Here is a 16,277-nt window from a genome sequence, read left to right on the forward strand (position 1 = left end):
GCACATGTGCGTCTCAGGGCCTTTGCACTGGCCACTGCCCCACACACCCACACCCGCATTGTCTGAACCCTCCTCACGTGCCCCCTGTCAGATGCCACTTCACCAGACAGGCTTCTGGGCAATGAACAAAGGGGCCGATCAAGGGGTCTCGCCCGCACATCCCTCTCTACCCCCAGCTCCCCTCGCTTCTCCCCTGAACCACTCTCCTCTGTCTTCCCAAGCCCTTTCCCTGTCCTGCACCTCCTCATCCCATGGATCTCGGTTTGCACTGGACTAGACTTGATTTCATTTAGGTTCTCAGTTTCCTTTGGTTGTATTTTATTTACTGAAAACTCTATCCCACGGCTGAGACTCCTCGAGTCCAGGAATGATAGCGCTCTGGTTTCAGTCCACAGCGCTCAAAACGAAATGCTTTCCAACTAAATCCTGACCTTCCCTTCTCCTCGTAGGTCTTGGTTTGGACGGGGCTGCCCCCAGTTGCAGACGCTGCTTCACTAGCGTCACCCAGGGCAACCCCCGGGGTAGGGGTCTGGGCGGTGTGAGCACCCCGCAAGCTGGGAAGTGCTCAACACGCCCCTGTGGGCAAGGAGAGAGAACTTCTTTGCAGGGAAGGGGTGCTTGGCGCAGCGGGGTCAAAGGAAAACCTACGTTTGATAAGAATCAAAAACTCAGAAAGTAGTAGGTGGCATAATTAAGATTCTAGGGTTTAAAGTAAGCTGACCTGGGTTAATTCCCTAAATTTTAGCCTTCTGGCTTTAACTAGTAATTTCTTATGAGCACTGTTCTGGGCTGAAGTGTGTCACCACCTCCCAAATTTATACATTGAAGTTCTAACGCCTGGTACCTTAGAAAGTGACTGCATTTGGAGACAGGGTCTTCAAAGAGGTAATTAAATTAAAATGTGGTCACATGTCTGGGCCCAGATCCCATATGACTGGTATCCTTCTAAGAGGAGGAAATTTGGACACAGACATGCACAGAGGGACAACCATATGAAAACCCAGGGAGAAGAAGGCTGTCTACACGCTGAGGAGAGAGGCCTCAGGAGGAACCAGTCCTGCAGACACCTTGGTCTCGGGCCTCTAGCCTCCAGAACTAGATTTCAGTTTTTTAAGCCGCCCAGTATGTGGTACTCTGTTACAGCAGCCCTAGCAAGGTAATATAAGCACAGCGCCCGAAATAGTAGACATGGGTAATTTTTATGTTAAAACACGAATCCTTCAAGATCAAATTCCATCAATCAATATTCATGTCATCATTACCATATCTCCCAGATGTGTGAAATCACCTCAAAACCCTTGACAACGTTCTGGCCAGGACCTCAATAGCTCAGGAGAGAGAAGGCACATCCTCTATTATAATGTAAATTTTTACTCTATTTATTTAGCCTTTCAAACCCACAGGCAGGTGGGAGGCTCCCACCCCTCAATTCCCCACTCCGAGGGGATAACTAATCACCCTTCTCTTTGGCAAAATTTCAAATACTGGAGGCTGCTCTGTGTCTCGTGGCTCACGTGTAAGTTTCTCCTACAGGCTCATAACGCTCAGGTCCGTTTTCCACCTCCAAACGACGTGGCCTCATCCCTACATTTCCCGTCTCCTCCCATACATCACCTCCCCTTTGCCAAAGCTCCCTCTACGGGCTGGTCCTGAACAGAAGATGCCAGAAGGGACCCGTCTGAGACAGATTAACACACAGCCCCCAGCTCTGGCCGCATCTTCCAGCAGCCTCGGCCGTCACACCAGGCTCTGGGAAAGGCCACGGATAAAGCACGTTTCCTCTCATCCTTCACTTGCTCCCTGGCTTTCTGGATGCAAAGGCAGATGCTACATTTATTGTATTCATCCTTATCACATCTCAGCTTTTGGCTCATACATCAGTGGGCCCTGACAGCTGCAGTCTCCCCGTCTGGAAGAGGGGGCAGCCTCTTTGCAAGGCTGCCTGGCGGGGCAGTGACTTCGGTTAAATCGCGTGTGATGACGGCAGCCTGCACGGACGGGGGCTCCTTGCACATCCATTTTTGCTATTACTTTACCCAGGAAATGAATGGAACATCACGGCTTACCACAGGCCCCTCTGGGCTCACCTCGCTCCATTCCCCCATCAGCCGTCAGCTGGTCTGTCCAGGCTGGCTCTGTGGCTTTTTTCTGCCAAATGCCTTAGCTAAGGATCCCTTAGCTGCCAGTTAACTTGCTCTGAGGCCAGCACCCCTCCTCACAGAACAGAGGCCTCGGGGACCCCTGCCGGCCCCATGCCAGCTGGGTGCTCCGGACCCACAATCCACCCATCAGTTCCCTCGGACAGTGTTTGCACCCGACCCAACACCCCAGCAAAACAGAATTACATCTCAACCCAAATTAAAGTTTGAAGAAAGGGAGTTTTGACACGCTGCAAAAACTAGCCTTAAAGTGTTCCGATCCAGGTAAAATAGACAAACACAACCACAAGAATACTAACATTCATAAAAGCGGTATCTTTTATCGGTTCTTATTAACATTTCAGAAAAACTGTAGCCCAAATATGAATGGGTTTTAAAATCATGTATCAGAGTTTGGGTCAAAGACTGACAAAAAAGAGAAATTGATTTAAACAGAAGTGAAACACTGAACATGTAGTCTATCTTTAGACAGAGTTCAAGGGAAACTGATTACGTGGTGAACTGACTTTAGCCGGATTACGTGAGAGCTGGTTTCCTCACCTTTCTAAGGTGGAAAACCATTCACTGAATTACACAGTGAACAATTTTGCACAAAATTCATGCAAAGCCTCCTGATCTCAAGATTCATTAACCACCTTCTTCCTCTAAAAAACTCAGAAGAACTAGTTTCTAGTAAAATCCCTTTCCACTCCCAGTCATCATGATTTCTTTAAATATTATCAATGTAGTGAAATACCAGCCACTTTCATTTTGGAAGTTTGGAATTCCTTTTTCTTGCTCTAGAGATAACCAATGTGATGCCGGTACTGCTGGTAAGAATTTTCAGGAAACTGCTTAGAAAACAGAATTGCTTTTATTTTTCCTCAGCAAATGCTTTTAGGCATATAGACTTAGATTTATGAAACATTTACGAATAAAAACATAGAAGCAAATGATTTAGAAATATGTGCTAAGGTTACTAAGCACTGTTTTTATTAACACTAGATACATTAGAACAGAGATTTTCTCTGTTATCCTCTTTTCTGGTGCCACTATGTTCTAGATAACAGCATACAACAGGGTAAGATTTAGCAAGCATTCCACCCATGGCTCAGAAACGCGGGCAAGCAGTAAGTGATGTATGTGCTTCGCCAGCAATGGCACCTCACCTGCCAGGTTTCTTTCGCATAAACTATTCTAAGGAGCCGTGTAATTGCAGGGTAATTGACATCTAATGAACAGGGCAACTTACCACATGGCAGAGCAGTCAAAATTCACCAAAAGCCATTTGTGGGGATTAAAGTTAAATGAATCTGCATACTGCCAAGGAATAATAACAAAAAGAAAACAGTTGTTAATGTTTAGCTATAAAACAAGACCTCGTGCATAGTAATTAACAGTTTGCAGTCTCAGATGAAAACCAACATGACCAGACAGAGGAGAAGGGAAGCAGCTGAACCGTGGGGTTTGGGGCTCGAGGGCACTTGGGAAGTTCTGGGCAGCCACCGCTCCTACCTGAGCCTCTTTTCTTTCATTTTCAAATCCTGTCTCATGAAACATGAAGCTAATGTAGATGTGATTCTGGGCTGAAGCGCAAGGGGAGGAAGAGAGCTTTGGAGCCAGAGAATCGGGGTTGGCTTCCGGGCACAACCGCCTGTCCGTGTGGCCTGGATGGGAGTTCTGCTTCGTGGGGAAGGCGTGCAATCACAGCCACAAACTCTTCAGTGCAGCTCCCGAGGGTGACGCGGAAACCGTCCAGTGCAAACACTGAGACTGTCGCTGCTCCGTGGTTGGAAAGCCAGCCAGCTCGGTGGCCCAGGGAACCACGTGATGAGAAAATGGCTACTGACCTCCTGCAGCTCTGGTTAAGCGGGGAGACCTGGCAAGAGAACAGTCCCTGGGCCATATGAAAACGACCGCCAGGTAGCCCTCAAGCTGGCTCCCCGCTCAGAGGCGGAGGGAAGGGACTGGCTGAGCCGGGCTGGGATGTGCCTCAGGGGAGGGTGTGCCCTGCAGAGAGACACCCACAGAACCAGAGCGACGCTGAGGTCCGCTGGACGTGAAGGGTACCAGGTTGCCGACTGAAAAAAATGCACAACATAAAAGTTGAGTTATGTTTTTTTTGGCGGACTGTCCGAGAACTTCAAGCCCAGAAGACAGCATCTCAGGTAGCTCTGAGGGACTGCTCTGAAGAGGCAAGGGGGGAGCCAGGATCTAGAGGGGTTTTTGCAACAAAGACCAGGTAGTGGGAACATCAAAAGATTACTGTTAATTAAAGAAAACCAGACATCTCAAGTGAAGGAATTTAGCTCTTTTCTATGCATCTATGGGAAGATGCAAGAGTCTGGGCTCACTGACATCATCCCTTTGATGGCACCTCAGCTACCTGGGGCCAGTGTCCTGTGCTTTCCCATCCTGAGTTCCCTCAGGGCTCACTTTCAGGGCGGCTGTAATGTGATGGCTTGATGGCTACAACATCCTTTGTCTACTGATATGGCAGCAACATTTTCCTACAGGAATTTATAAGTGAGGGATTGGAATGAGATAGTATCTAGAGCCTTCCTATTATGTATGTGTTAAACCTAATTTGGTGTAGGGCTATCACACTTGGATCAAGGGATGCATTTCGAGGACCCTGGATAATTGAAAATGTGCAGAATTTCAAAGCATAATCGGAGCCCGACCCCGCCAAAGGTCATGGGAAGTTTCTGTCATCGTGAGGAGACCCACCCTGGCAGCAACACAGACACAGTTCATATTTGGGGGGGCTTGCCTGCTTTGAAACTGTGAGTCCCAATTCATTTTTAATTGGAGAGATTCACAGTTCTACTCTCCCACATAAAAATGAGATGTAATTCATGGCTTATGTTGCATGCTTTCAAATTTGCAGTCTGAAGTCACATAAAATGTATCCACATTTCAAACTACTAGACAATTCGGAATAATCAAAATTTTAATTCACAGGTGCTCTGTCAGACAACTGGGCCGATCTGGCCTGGGAAATACTTTATGCATAAGTTTCCTCAACTTTATGAACTGGCCAAGTTCTCAGACTGTATGTATCATGATCAGCAATGGGAGAGTGAAAATTTCATAGCTAATCTATAGTAATCAGGCTCAGCCCATTTTTTTCATTTAATGGGTTTGGTTCTTTTACCCACATTGATGTAATAGATCAACAACGGTTCCCGTTTATCTAAATGCTTTCTCCTTTATTTCTAAAGACACCATCCACATTCATCGTACTCATAACAGTAACAGGGTCCCTTCCTGGATGCCAGTGGTAACAACTGCCAACAGCTGGCTCTAGGTTCAAGTTCAAGTGTCATCCCATTTTCAAGTAGAAGAATGAGAGATTTCAACCACCGAGACTGGCCAAGGAGGGCAGTCTGCGTTTTCACTGAGCCATCACAAGTGGCGAGCCCTTACGATTATCAGAGCGCCGGCTCTTGGCATATCCTCTGGCTGATGAACAGGACCTGGGTCCACCTGGAGGCCACATGGCTGCATCTATAATTGAAGCAGAATGATGGCAGCGGCCATGGCAAGGCCCCAGCTGGGAGGAACCTCGTAGGGGGCCGGGAAGCTTCGAAGTCTCCCCAAGGCCGTGGGACACCTCTTCTCCATCCCAACGAGGGAAGGGAGAGGGGGGTAGCCAGGAGGGGCCGACAGGGAGATGCGTGGTCACCAATGGCAACCTCACCCGTCTGCCCGCTCTGGGGGAGCAGATTCATTTCCCTCGAGGTTCCAATAAAAGCAATATTGAGAAAGAGACAGGAAATGACAAGTTTCATTTGTTGATAATGGGAAACAGAAGGTGAAAGAAGGGGCTTTGTTTGCTTGGCATTTTATTAGTTCCCTCCTGGGGGCTGATCTGTGGAGACGTCTTTCATTACGCACTGCAACGTTTTCTTCCGGCTGATGGAGAGGAAGGTTCTTATCTGCAAGGAAGGGCTGGGCCAGACGGGATATTGCACCCCTTATCTGCGAGCTGACCAGCAGGCCCTCCCAGCCCAGGGACCAGTGGCCACAGGAGGACAGATGGCAATGACTCATTGTTGGGTATGAAATCCTGTCTGCTGCTGATAGGATCTCACTGCAGCCCCACCACGGGGGTGGTCTGACAATTGGACACCCCCATGAAAGTGAAACCTCGAGCTGTGGGTTCATGGGGAAGAGAAGAGTGTAAGGGGGACAGATCGTGAGATTCTACACCTGATACTCAGAGTTAGAAAAGACCAGGCCTTGGGAGGGGCACATACCTCCCAGATGAATATTTTGAATATCCTTGGTCCCTGGAGACCATAGGGACAGACATTCCCAGTGATGTGCATCGTCACACACAAGACCATAGGACCACAACAAAAGGTATTTACATGGTACAGAGATTTATTCTTCACTTCCTAGCATCAAACACCCACCTAACTAGCTACCAGCCATGAACTATAGAGGCCAGTGTGAGCTTCCCATTACCAGAAGTTCTCATGTACTACACCCCTTCCCAATATTTCCAGAGGTCTCTGGAAGCTCTATTTACCCACCGAGGATTGATCTAAGCCCTCGCACACATTCAGTGATCAATAAGTAATTATTGAATGAACTATAGGGGCCAGTGTGAGCTTCCCGTTACCAGAAGTTCTCATGTACTACACCCCTTCCCAATATTTCCAGAGGTCTCTGGAAGCTCTATTTACCCACCGAGGATTGATCTAAGCCCTCGCACACATTCAGTGATCAATAAGTAATTATTGAATGAACGAGTGAATAAATGGATGGATGTGAGGGAGCTATAAACCAGAATGCGCCGTCATTCATTAGCGATAAAGGCATTATTCATCCCCAAAGAGGGGAATTTTGTATTCTATGCCTCTGACACCCACTTTGCTGGTATTATGTTGTTATGAGAATCCAAATTAGTCACTAGAAAATTGATAGGCGGAAGGCAAGAGAGCAGAGGGAGGTTTGGAGGGATGGTCTCTCCAGGTCGCGGTGAAAAATGACAGTGGTGTGGAATGCGTGCATAGCTTGCTGTATGCAGACGCTGCTTCTCAGCCCTTGAAATATGGTTAACTTCTCTGATGCTTAAAACAACCCCTCAAAGGAGGCATGATTACGAAATCCATCTTGTGAGGTGGGGAGAGGATACCAGCCTGCCCGAGGGGACATGGCTGGTCCTAAGGCAAAGCCAGGATGCAAACAGGCTGTCCAAGGCCCAAGACCACGCACCTCGTGAGGTCAAGGTCTCGAGAAAACCCTGCCTCTGAGCACGAAGCCATTACTGGCCTCCTTTGATTTACTATCCTCTTCCCCCGCTCACTGACAAAGTCTGCCACCCTGGACCCTTCATGGCATGTACATCTGAGTCCCTGGCAAGGAGGAACTTCCTGCCCCGCGAGCTGCCGACAGTGAAACCCGGCTCCAGCCTGAAACAGCTCATCACTTAGTGTTAACTCTGCACCCTGGAGAAGCAGAGCATCTGTCAGTCGTTTTGGTGGCTGTTTCTCTAAAGCAGCAGATGCTTTAGCTGGCGTTACAGGCCATGTTTTCCAAATTCTGAAAGCGCTCAGGACATTTCAACGCACTGGTGGCTGTTTCTTCCATCTCAGTGAAAGTGGACATCATACTCAGTTGCGTGATCAGAACATGACTATTGATCCAGATCCCATGGAATTGCAGGTTGTTTTTTAAAAAAAATATCCCTTGGTCTGAAACTCATTCTGATTTTATATTTTTCCTAAACAGTTTCCCACCGTTTGTAAGCTCGACTCTATCCTATCATGATAGCTCTGCCCAGGATTTGCAGACGGAGAAATAGTGTAAACGTCAGGTGTATTTTGAGAAGACAAGGCTGTATGATCGGGAAGGTTCTCACCCCTTGTCACAGGGAAGTGTAACCTCCACTCATCACAGAAACTGGTTTGGAAGTCATTTGCTGAAACGAACCACAGTAGTAAAAATTATAAATGTCACATCCTCGTAAGGAGAAGTCACTGGTCACAGGATACCTTTTAAAAACGCTCTTGTGGAAGAGCGTACTCACCTCCACTCCATTCAGAAGATGCCGGAACTCGGGGCAGATGAAGGCACTGCCCGCGTAGGCAGCGTCCACATGCAGCCACACGTCCTCCTCGCGACCTGAAGCCCAGAAGCGACCTGTGAGCACTCGGAGGGCCGCCCTCATCCCGGGGTCAGAGCACCTGTCCCAGCCCAGCATCTTCTCAAATACAGTCTGTCAAGAGCGTTTGTTGGCCTGATGTCTGCATCCCTGACAAGCAGTGATGCTGAGGCAGAGGCCGTGTGCTACTGTCCCCGACGGTGCCTGGCACGGGGACCAGAGCTCAGAGAATGCGTGGAGGTGAGGGGAACCCCTGACCCTCGGTGTTGACCCTCATGCCCAGCAGAGCCCCAAGGAACCAGCCTACCCCACACCAGCGGCCTGTCCACCCACATCTACGCCAGGCAGGTGCCATGCTCTGCCCTCCCCACCCCACCCTCGGGGAACTTTCTCCTCGATTCTCTTGGGTCTGAAATCCTTCCCACAAGCATCTCTTAAGGCTGGGACACTGGTCTCTCCAGGAAGTTCAGTCACCTGCTTTACGCTTCCTGAGATCATTCTCAGCTCCCTTCATAAATGAGATTTTTGTGTTCCAGCCGTACTGGAAAAGTCTCGCGGGAAGGGCAGCTGCCTGACTTTGAGCTGGGATAGAGTCCGGTCTAAATGTGGTCCCTCGGGACTTCCCTGGCGGTCCAGTGGTTAGGGCTCCGAGCATCCACTGCCGGGGACACGGGTTCGATCCCTGGTCGGGGATCTAAGATCCCACATGCTACATGGTGCGGCCAAAAAAAAAGTAAAATAAAAAATAAATGTGCTCCCTCAATTCGAGCGTATCTGGGCTCAACTCCCATCTCCAGCCACCCAGCCACCTTGTGGTCTTACTGCCCTCCTGCAAGCTTGTTCCCCTCTCAGCAAATGGAGATGAAACAGCACCCAGACCTTGAGGGAAAAACTAGGTAACACTCGTATGTGCCCGTCACGACGCTAGGACAGACTCGCTCCTAGAGGAGCAACGGGATCCCCGTGATTATTTCCTGCCTCCGTGCTGTAGACTGCCCACGGCCGTGAAATACGCAATCAGGAGAGGTTGTGGGTCTGCAGCAAGGGGTGGGCGTCCGTCCCTTCCAGGGGCTGAGCTGCCCCAGGAGCACCAGATCAGGGCACCCTGGCAGGGGTCCGTCGACACCTGCATTTGTGCTGGTGGATGGATTCACGGTTCACTTTTGCGTGCGGGAGGCCGATTCATCACACACGACGCTATGAGGTGTGAGGGGTGGTTCTGAGCTCTGCTGATAAAAGACAGAAGAGGCAATTCAAAGCCTTGATTCAGTTTGATCTTCAGGATGGAAGGGATGAAGCCTTTGGCTGCATCAGGATCAAATGTGTCCGGGGGGTGGTGATATCGCCACAGAGGGTCACGCTGAGTGAGCCTAAAGCACGTCTTACGGGTTCATCGCTGCACTCAGACCAGCCTCCCCAGGTGCCCGTGGAGCCCCCCATGGATGTGGCCGTGAGCCAGGAAGGGAGAAAGGGGATCAGGAAAGGACAGGACGGCCGCCACTGCTGCAGCAGTGCTGTCATCTGTTGCTGCTACAGCTCAGACCCGCTGAGGGGAGGGAGACGCTTCAGACGCATGTGCAGGATAGACACAAAATCTCAATGCAGGTCTGTGCTCTCCTCGGGGCCGTGGGAGCTGCTAAGGGACGCTGCATTTTCTGACGGAGGCGCTTGGGTGGAGTTTGACTGCGTCCGGCTCAGGACTGAGCAGCGAAGGGTCAGGCAGACAAGGCAGGAGGGACACAGCCGTGAGGGCTGGAGGAGGGGACGGAGTCTGGGAGCTGCAGACGGGCTCTCCTTCCCCCTCGGCCCTCACCCTGAGAGAGGGATGCTTTAACACAGTAAAACCCACACCCCCTTACTTTATCCAGGCCTACCCCGGGACAGATGGAGGAGAGGAGATCTGACCCTGAACCCCCAGGACAGGGCTGTAACGATGCCAGCCCCCAAGTCTCTGTCACTCCAGAGGATACGGGCGATCCAAGAGGGGCAGTGTGTGGGGAATGATGGGGGGCCGCTCAGGGTTTCGAAAGCGGGGCACCAGAAAGAAGGTGCCAGAGAGAACTAGCCTTACCCCAGAAGAGCTCTGGCCTTTGCCCTCGGCTCCAGGGAGGGGACCTCTAGCCCCTGGAAGGCCTGGCCTGAGAGAAGTTGTGGCCCCCAGACGGCCATTCCATGTCAGTCCTGAGTCCTGAAGGACTGGGAACGAAAGGTGAGCTGGATGTCCGGGACGGGCTGGGGAAGGAGGGCAGCCTCCCGGCCAGCGTGTGACACAGTCCAGTACAAACCCTGACACCGAAGGCTCGGCAAGCTTCCCAGGCAGGGAGGGCCGCTCTCTGGGCCTACTGTCATGCATCGGGGCTGGTTGGGGGGACCCAGGGTGACTTCACAGGAGAGGACGACCCGAAGCCCCAAGTTTGGACCCTTCCCCACTCTACCCCAGGCACCTGCTCCTGCCATAAACCGTAACCACAAGTATGCTCTCAGGTGTGGAGCATCAAACCTGAGGGAAGCTTTGGAAGCCCTGACCTTGGAGCTGGTGTCAGGACCAGGGACAGCCTTTGAGGGACTGGATTCCCTCTAACCGTGTAGTTGGCCTAAAACCCCTGCAGGAGGAGCTTCCAGACACCCGTGGGGAGTGGATTCCCAATGGGCTTCTCTTCTCTCCACGGGGAGGGGAGCCTCGAGCACCACCTCTGCATCCCAAGTCTTACGTGTGATCAGCACAACCTGCCTTCCGTGCCCACCGAATACGGTGGGTATCTGTAAGGGTCAGGGGTCACTGAGACCCCAAGGCCAGAGCACAGGAGTCGCATGCCCCAGGACGAGGCCCACCCAGCACGCAGGCAAGGCCGCCTCGACGGGGAGGTTTCTGATGCGTCCAAGAGGGAAGGGGCAGCCCCTGTGCCTGTCGGGCCCCGACTGCCTTGCCTGTTTCCCTTCGAGGCCCCCGTGGACAGGAGCAGACAGGCCTCCGGCACCATCAGCTACAGACCCACCAGGCACCCCTCCCCCTGCCACACCCCTGGGACCCCCGCTTCCCACTTTCACACTGCCTGCCTGTCTACCTGCAACTCTCTGCTTTCTTTTTTTTCTTTTGCGGTACGCGGGCCTCTCACTGTTGTGGCCTCTCCTGTTGCGGAGCACAGGCTCCAGACGCGCAGGCTCAGCGGCCATGGCTCACGGGCCCAGCCGCTCCACGGCATGTGGGATCCTCCCGGACCGGGGCACGAACCCGTGTCCCCTGCATCGGCAGGCAGACTCTCAACCACTGCGCCACCAGGGAAGCCCTGCAACTCTCTGCTTTCTGTTTCTCATCCTGTTCTCAATAAAATCTGCCAGGAAATTCCACTGACTGGTCCAGGAGGACCAACTGAAACAGTCTCTCTGGCAAATTGTTTGGAAAGGAGCTAAACAGAAAGTGTCTTTCCTAAAGCAGCAGTTGGGAGAAAACCGAGTTTTGACGTGCTCTCTTGGTCACACGGTGGTGCGCAGATAAATAATGTGAATTATTTTAATGGTGTAGTCCAACCGCACGGGAGAACAAGGTGGGCCTGGTCCTGTCTGAAGTTAAAGGATGCTAAATATTTGGCTACTCAAGTAAATGACGTCAGAGGAGGGGAAGCAGGTGAAAGGCGCTCATTCACCGTCAAGTCACCAGCGATGATTAGTAAGAGCATGGCTGGTAATGAACAGAACTGCCCAAATCGGCTTCGTGGATAAACCTCGGCAGCGAGTGGAGCGTTGTGGCACTCGCCACGCCTGCCCAGAACAGCCTCGGCATCTGGCACCGTACGCATCACCGATCCAGGTCTTCCCATGGCCCCCAGGCCCGAGCGCAGGGGGAGCCCCAGGACATCAGGACAGCCGGCGCTGGGGCGGCAGGACCCTGCGGGCTGTGCCCGGCAGGTGACCCGGCCCTCTAATCCCATGGCCCCGGAGTGACATCAGCCGGCCGCGGGCCAGGACGTCCAGCTCCCGGCCTGACATCTGAGTCCAGGGGCTCAGCGCCTTGGCCTGGGTCCAGGGTTTGCAGCTCATGAGGCCACCGCTGCAGCCACGACTGGCTTGTCCCTCCTCCCGGCTCCCAGCCCCCGGCCCTGCAGCCCTGCCTCGGCCAGCTGCTCGGACAGACATCTGCCACGGTCACAGTGGCGGAGCCCATGGGAACGGGCCAGGCCACACCAGCGGCCACTTGACCAACGAGCCACCGGCTCCACGTCCCTCAAAGCACAAAGGCTCCTCTCTCGCTCTTTTTTTTTTGTGTGTGTGGTACGCGGGCCTCTCACTGCTGTGGCCTCTCCCGTTGCGGAGCACAGGCTCCGGACGCGCAGGCTCTGTGGCCATGGCTCACGGGCCCAGCCGCTCCGCAGCATGTGGGATCTTCCCGGACCGGGGCACGAACCCGTGTCCCCTGCATCGGCAGGCGGACTCTCAACCACTGCGCCACCAAGAAAGCCCTCCTCTCTCACTCTGTCTCACGCCCTCTCCGTGCATTAACTCGTCCACTCAGAATCCCATCGCTTTACAATAAATGTTTCCATGTCTACTTCGCAGATGGGGACGCAGCTCAGAATTGAGCCACACGGCTTCAAGGGTGGCCCAGGCTGCACCACGGCTGCCTGTGACAGAGCCCTGCCCCGCGCACTCCATCAGACTTCACTCACACCGGGGGAGAGAGGGTCCACTCCCGCAAGCCCTGAGTGTGGTCCACAGGCAGACCCAGGTGAGGAGAGGCGAGAGACCGCTGGGGTTCCACAGACGGGCAGTGAGCCAGGTCCCAGTGGCACAAGCCTCAGCTCGGCCATGAAACACCCAGACCCTTCCGATGACTCCTGCCACCCGGCCCTCCCCTTCCCCGGGCAGCAGCTCCGCCTGCAGCGGTGGGACAGGCCCTCCTGCCCCGAGGACAGAGGAGGGGTGGGTCACAAGCCAGGACCCCTGCCTGAGGAAAGGCTTTCTGGCCACAGAAAACCTCCTGGGCCTGCTGAGTTCCCAGGGCCTCAGCTTAAAGAAGCCGCTTATTCAGGGCTCACCTTTGAATTCTCTGAATTCTTGTCTCTTGGAGAAAACCTCAGTGCTCCAGTGCGGGGGAGGTGAGGGGGCCCGGCAAACACACGAAGCACACACTCTTCTTAGGAGAAATCCCGTTTTTTGATATTGATTTGCTTAATCACTTTAATTTGCTCAATTATATTCAGGAATTCCAAAAAGGCAAAACAAGATGCTGGAAGACCTACTCCAAGGACAGAAAATTCTCCTGCCATCACACACACGACCCTCTGAGAGTCTGAAGAGCTGATTCCCCTCAACCGGGGGCAACACAGCCTTTGTAATCTGTCATCACTGTTATAGTTTTCTTACCAATAGCGTGTTGGTACAGCTAAGCTTAGCTTTTGTCCAATTAGCCCGAATTCTGAGTTTATGGGGTTCAAGCTAAGGAGGTTTTTGTCATTGTAAACACGAGAAGCGTTTGGCAAACTATCCTGCAATAAGTTTAACAATGTTAATATTATATGAATATATTTTATTACTATATAATTATATTACCTTCTATATACTACATTATGATATGAAGTTAATATTATGAAGGAGAGACCAAAGAGGCAGTCTACTGAAGTCCCCGGATACTGAGACCATTTTCCAAAAGAAAATTTTAATCAGATACTTACAGATGGGACCCACTTCTAAGAGGTTGTCAAAAGAGCAGCAGGACGTGGTCCCCAGCGTGGCCACCACCTGGAGAGCAGGAAGCAGAGGTCCTTTCAGCCCTGCATCGTAGTCACTGTCGTACCCTACACACACACACACAGCTACCACCCCTACCCAGATGGGGCCCACAGCCTGCATACACGTGCTGGCTGAACGTGTGCTGGATGGAGAGGTGAGTCTGTGGCTACGTATTTAATATTTGCATGGAAGCATCATAACAGGTTGAGAGAAACAGAGCTGGTAACAGAAAACTAGACTGTGAGATTACAAAGGGCACTGGCACAGATTTCCCAGGATGCCGAGGGACGGGAAGGAAGGCCCGGACCGTGTGAACAGCGTTCCCTGTGTTCCGCTTTATTGATACAAGTGTGTATATTGACTATAGGGATATCATTCCTTCCATGAAGTAGGGAGTCTGGATTTTCTTAGTTGAGTGTGTGTGTGTGTGTGTGTGTGTGTGTGTGCAGAGCAAGCACACAGAATGATGCGCACGTCATCGGCCTGGCTGGGGCTGCTCCAGACCTCGTGCGATGCTTCTTCTGGATCAGCCTCCGGGTCAGCTCAGAGTTGGACCAACGGCATCACTCACTCGTGTTCACCTGCTGCCCTTCTCTCTGAATGAAACTGTTCCCAAAGATTAACTTCAACCCTCAAAAGATGGAGCTTTGCTCTCCTAAGGAAATTCACCAGAAAGCCCTCCCGACCCTGAAAAGAATTCTTAAAGGGTGTCCCGAGAAAGCTTTGAGAACAATTGGTCACCCAGCTGGGAGACGTGGCTGGGAATTCTCTGCCGTCTCACTTCTGCCCCCTGAGCGCCCTGCAGCTCTGTGATCACACCTGCGCACCTGACTTGTAAATTCCCACTCATGAGGCTGTCTCTCCCTCCTGACCCATGAAACTCTTGAAATCAGGGTCTACGTCTTATTTCTTTGTGTTGCTAGGAACTCACACTTTGCTGGCACAGAATAGGTGCTGAAACATTTGCTGCATGCAAACGCTCTCCAAATGATCAAAAAGCATCTTATGTTTCCAAACCAAAGAGCCTAATTGATTTACAATGGCGGGCACAGTCTGGATAATGAAATTTCTCTTTCGATGTGATAAGGCTGTGAAATTTCATTCAATCTGTGTGGCCTTTATGGAGCCCCCAGCAATGCTCTGTGCCCTGAGAAGAGAGACACACAGGTCGGAAACAGCAAGCTAGGAAATCTGAGAACCCAGTTGGAGGCCTCTCTGGTGCATTTCGCCTGCAACCACCTGCATTTGACCTGAAAACCAAATGTGTCTTTCAAAGAGAGTCAAAGTGCTCTGGCCAGGGGGGGCATGGGTTCCGCTCTGTGATGGCTCAGCTGACACAGTCACCTGGGCCAGAGAGAGTGTTGCTTTGCTATTCAGGTGTGGCGAGGCCAACAGGTTGGGAGGACATTGCCACTAAAAAGATAGCTCGTTACACCCATGGGGAGAGGGGATGCCATGCCATGCAGAGCCACACAGGGAAGCGTCAGTGTCAGTCAGGAGGCAGAGGGAAGGGAAAAGGTGGGCGGGAACTATGGGTTCCCGCAGAAAGGAACAGGTGAGGCCAGAGCAGGCAGGCTTAGGATTGACAAGTGTGAACTCTTTCAGATGATTTCAGCAGGCTGTGAAGCACAGGGACTGCCCTGGTTGTCTGGTCCTTGGCTCTGGGGGGATCGGGGAAGGAGAAGTGTGGCCTGGAGTGTGAGAGACTCGTAAAGGGGAGGTGGGCAGGGCTTGTGGGCTCCGGGTGGCTGGTTTGCTTAGGAGAGGCTCACTTGCCTTTCAGCTCTCCAGGAACTGGCTAGACCTCCAGGGTCAGCAAGGTCCTTAAGACATCCAGGCATCAGCAACACAGAAAATAAAAAGGCAAGATGAATACACAGACATTGAAGCTCAGCATTTGGGGCAAAAAGGCCGGGACTGGAGGCCCAGTTCTGCATCACATTGGCACCTGCTGGGGTTTTGTTTTCTCACTTACAACACAAACGCACTAGACCAGGACCTGCCCAGACCCTAAGGTCTGCGGGTGTAGACCTTCCAGCCTCACCGTTTCCCGTGGCTTCTCAGCCCCTTTCCTCCCCGCCTCTGTGCCCATCCCCTCCCTGGTCCGAGTGCCAAGCATTCTCCACGTCTGCTTCATCTTGACAAGGTAAATGACTTAGTGGGAATCCAAGTCAGTGAGCGATTTTTCTCTTGTGTTTGCAATATGTAACTGAATACTAAAATGCTTTGTCTAAGGGGCCTAGTTTGGTAGGTAAAGCACGGAACTCTTAAAATGCTTTGTCTATGTCATAAACCAC

General features: G+C 51.9%; 1 protein-coding gene across 1 annotated transcript in view; it reads right to left on the reverse strand.

Annotated features, from left to right (window-relative positions):
* Nucleotides 1-16,277, reverse strand: part of DDC (dopa decarboxylase) — a 67,190-nt gene that overhangs the window by 15,013 nt on the left and 35,900 nt on the right. Inside the window, exons 7-9 of the mRNA XM_065884337.1 lie at nucleotides 13,923-13,989; nucleotides 8,179-8,273; nucleotides 3,391-3,458 (exon numbers count right to left, since the gene is read on the reverse strand). Of these exons, the coding sequence (XP_065740409.1) occupies nucleotides 3,391-3,458; nucleotides 8,179-8,273; nucleotides 13,923-13,989 (230 nt within the window). The remainder of the gene's footprint in view (nucleotides 1-3,390; nucleotides 3,459-8,178; nucleotides 8,274-13,922; nucleotides 13,990-16,277) is intronic.

Source organism: Phocoena phocoena, chromosome 9 (assembly GCF_963924675.1).
Source record: "Phocoena phocoena chromosome 9, mPhoPho1.1, whole genome shotgun sequence".
NCBI classification, from domain to species: domain Eukaryota; kingdom Metazoa; phylum Chordata; class Mammalia; order Artiodactyla; family Phocoenidae; genus Phocoena; species Phocoena phocoena.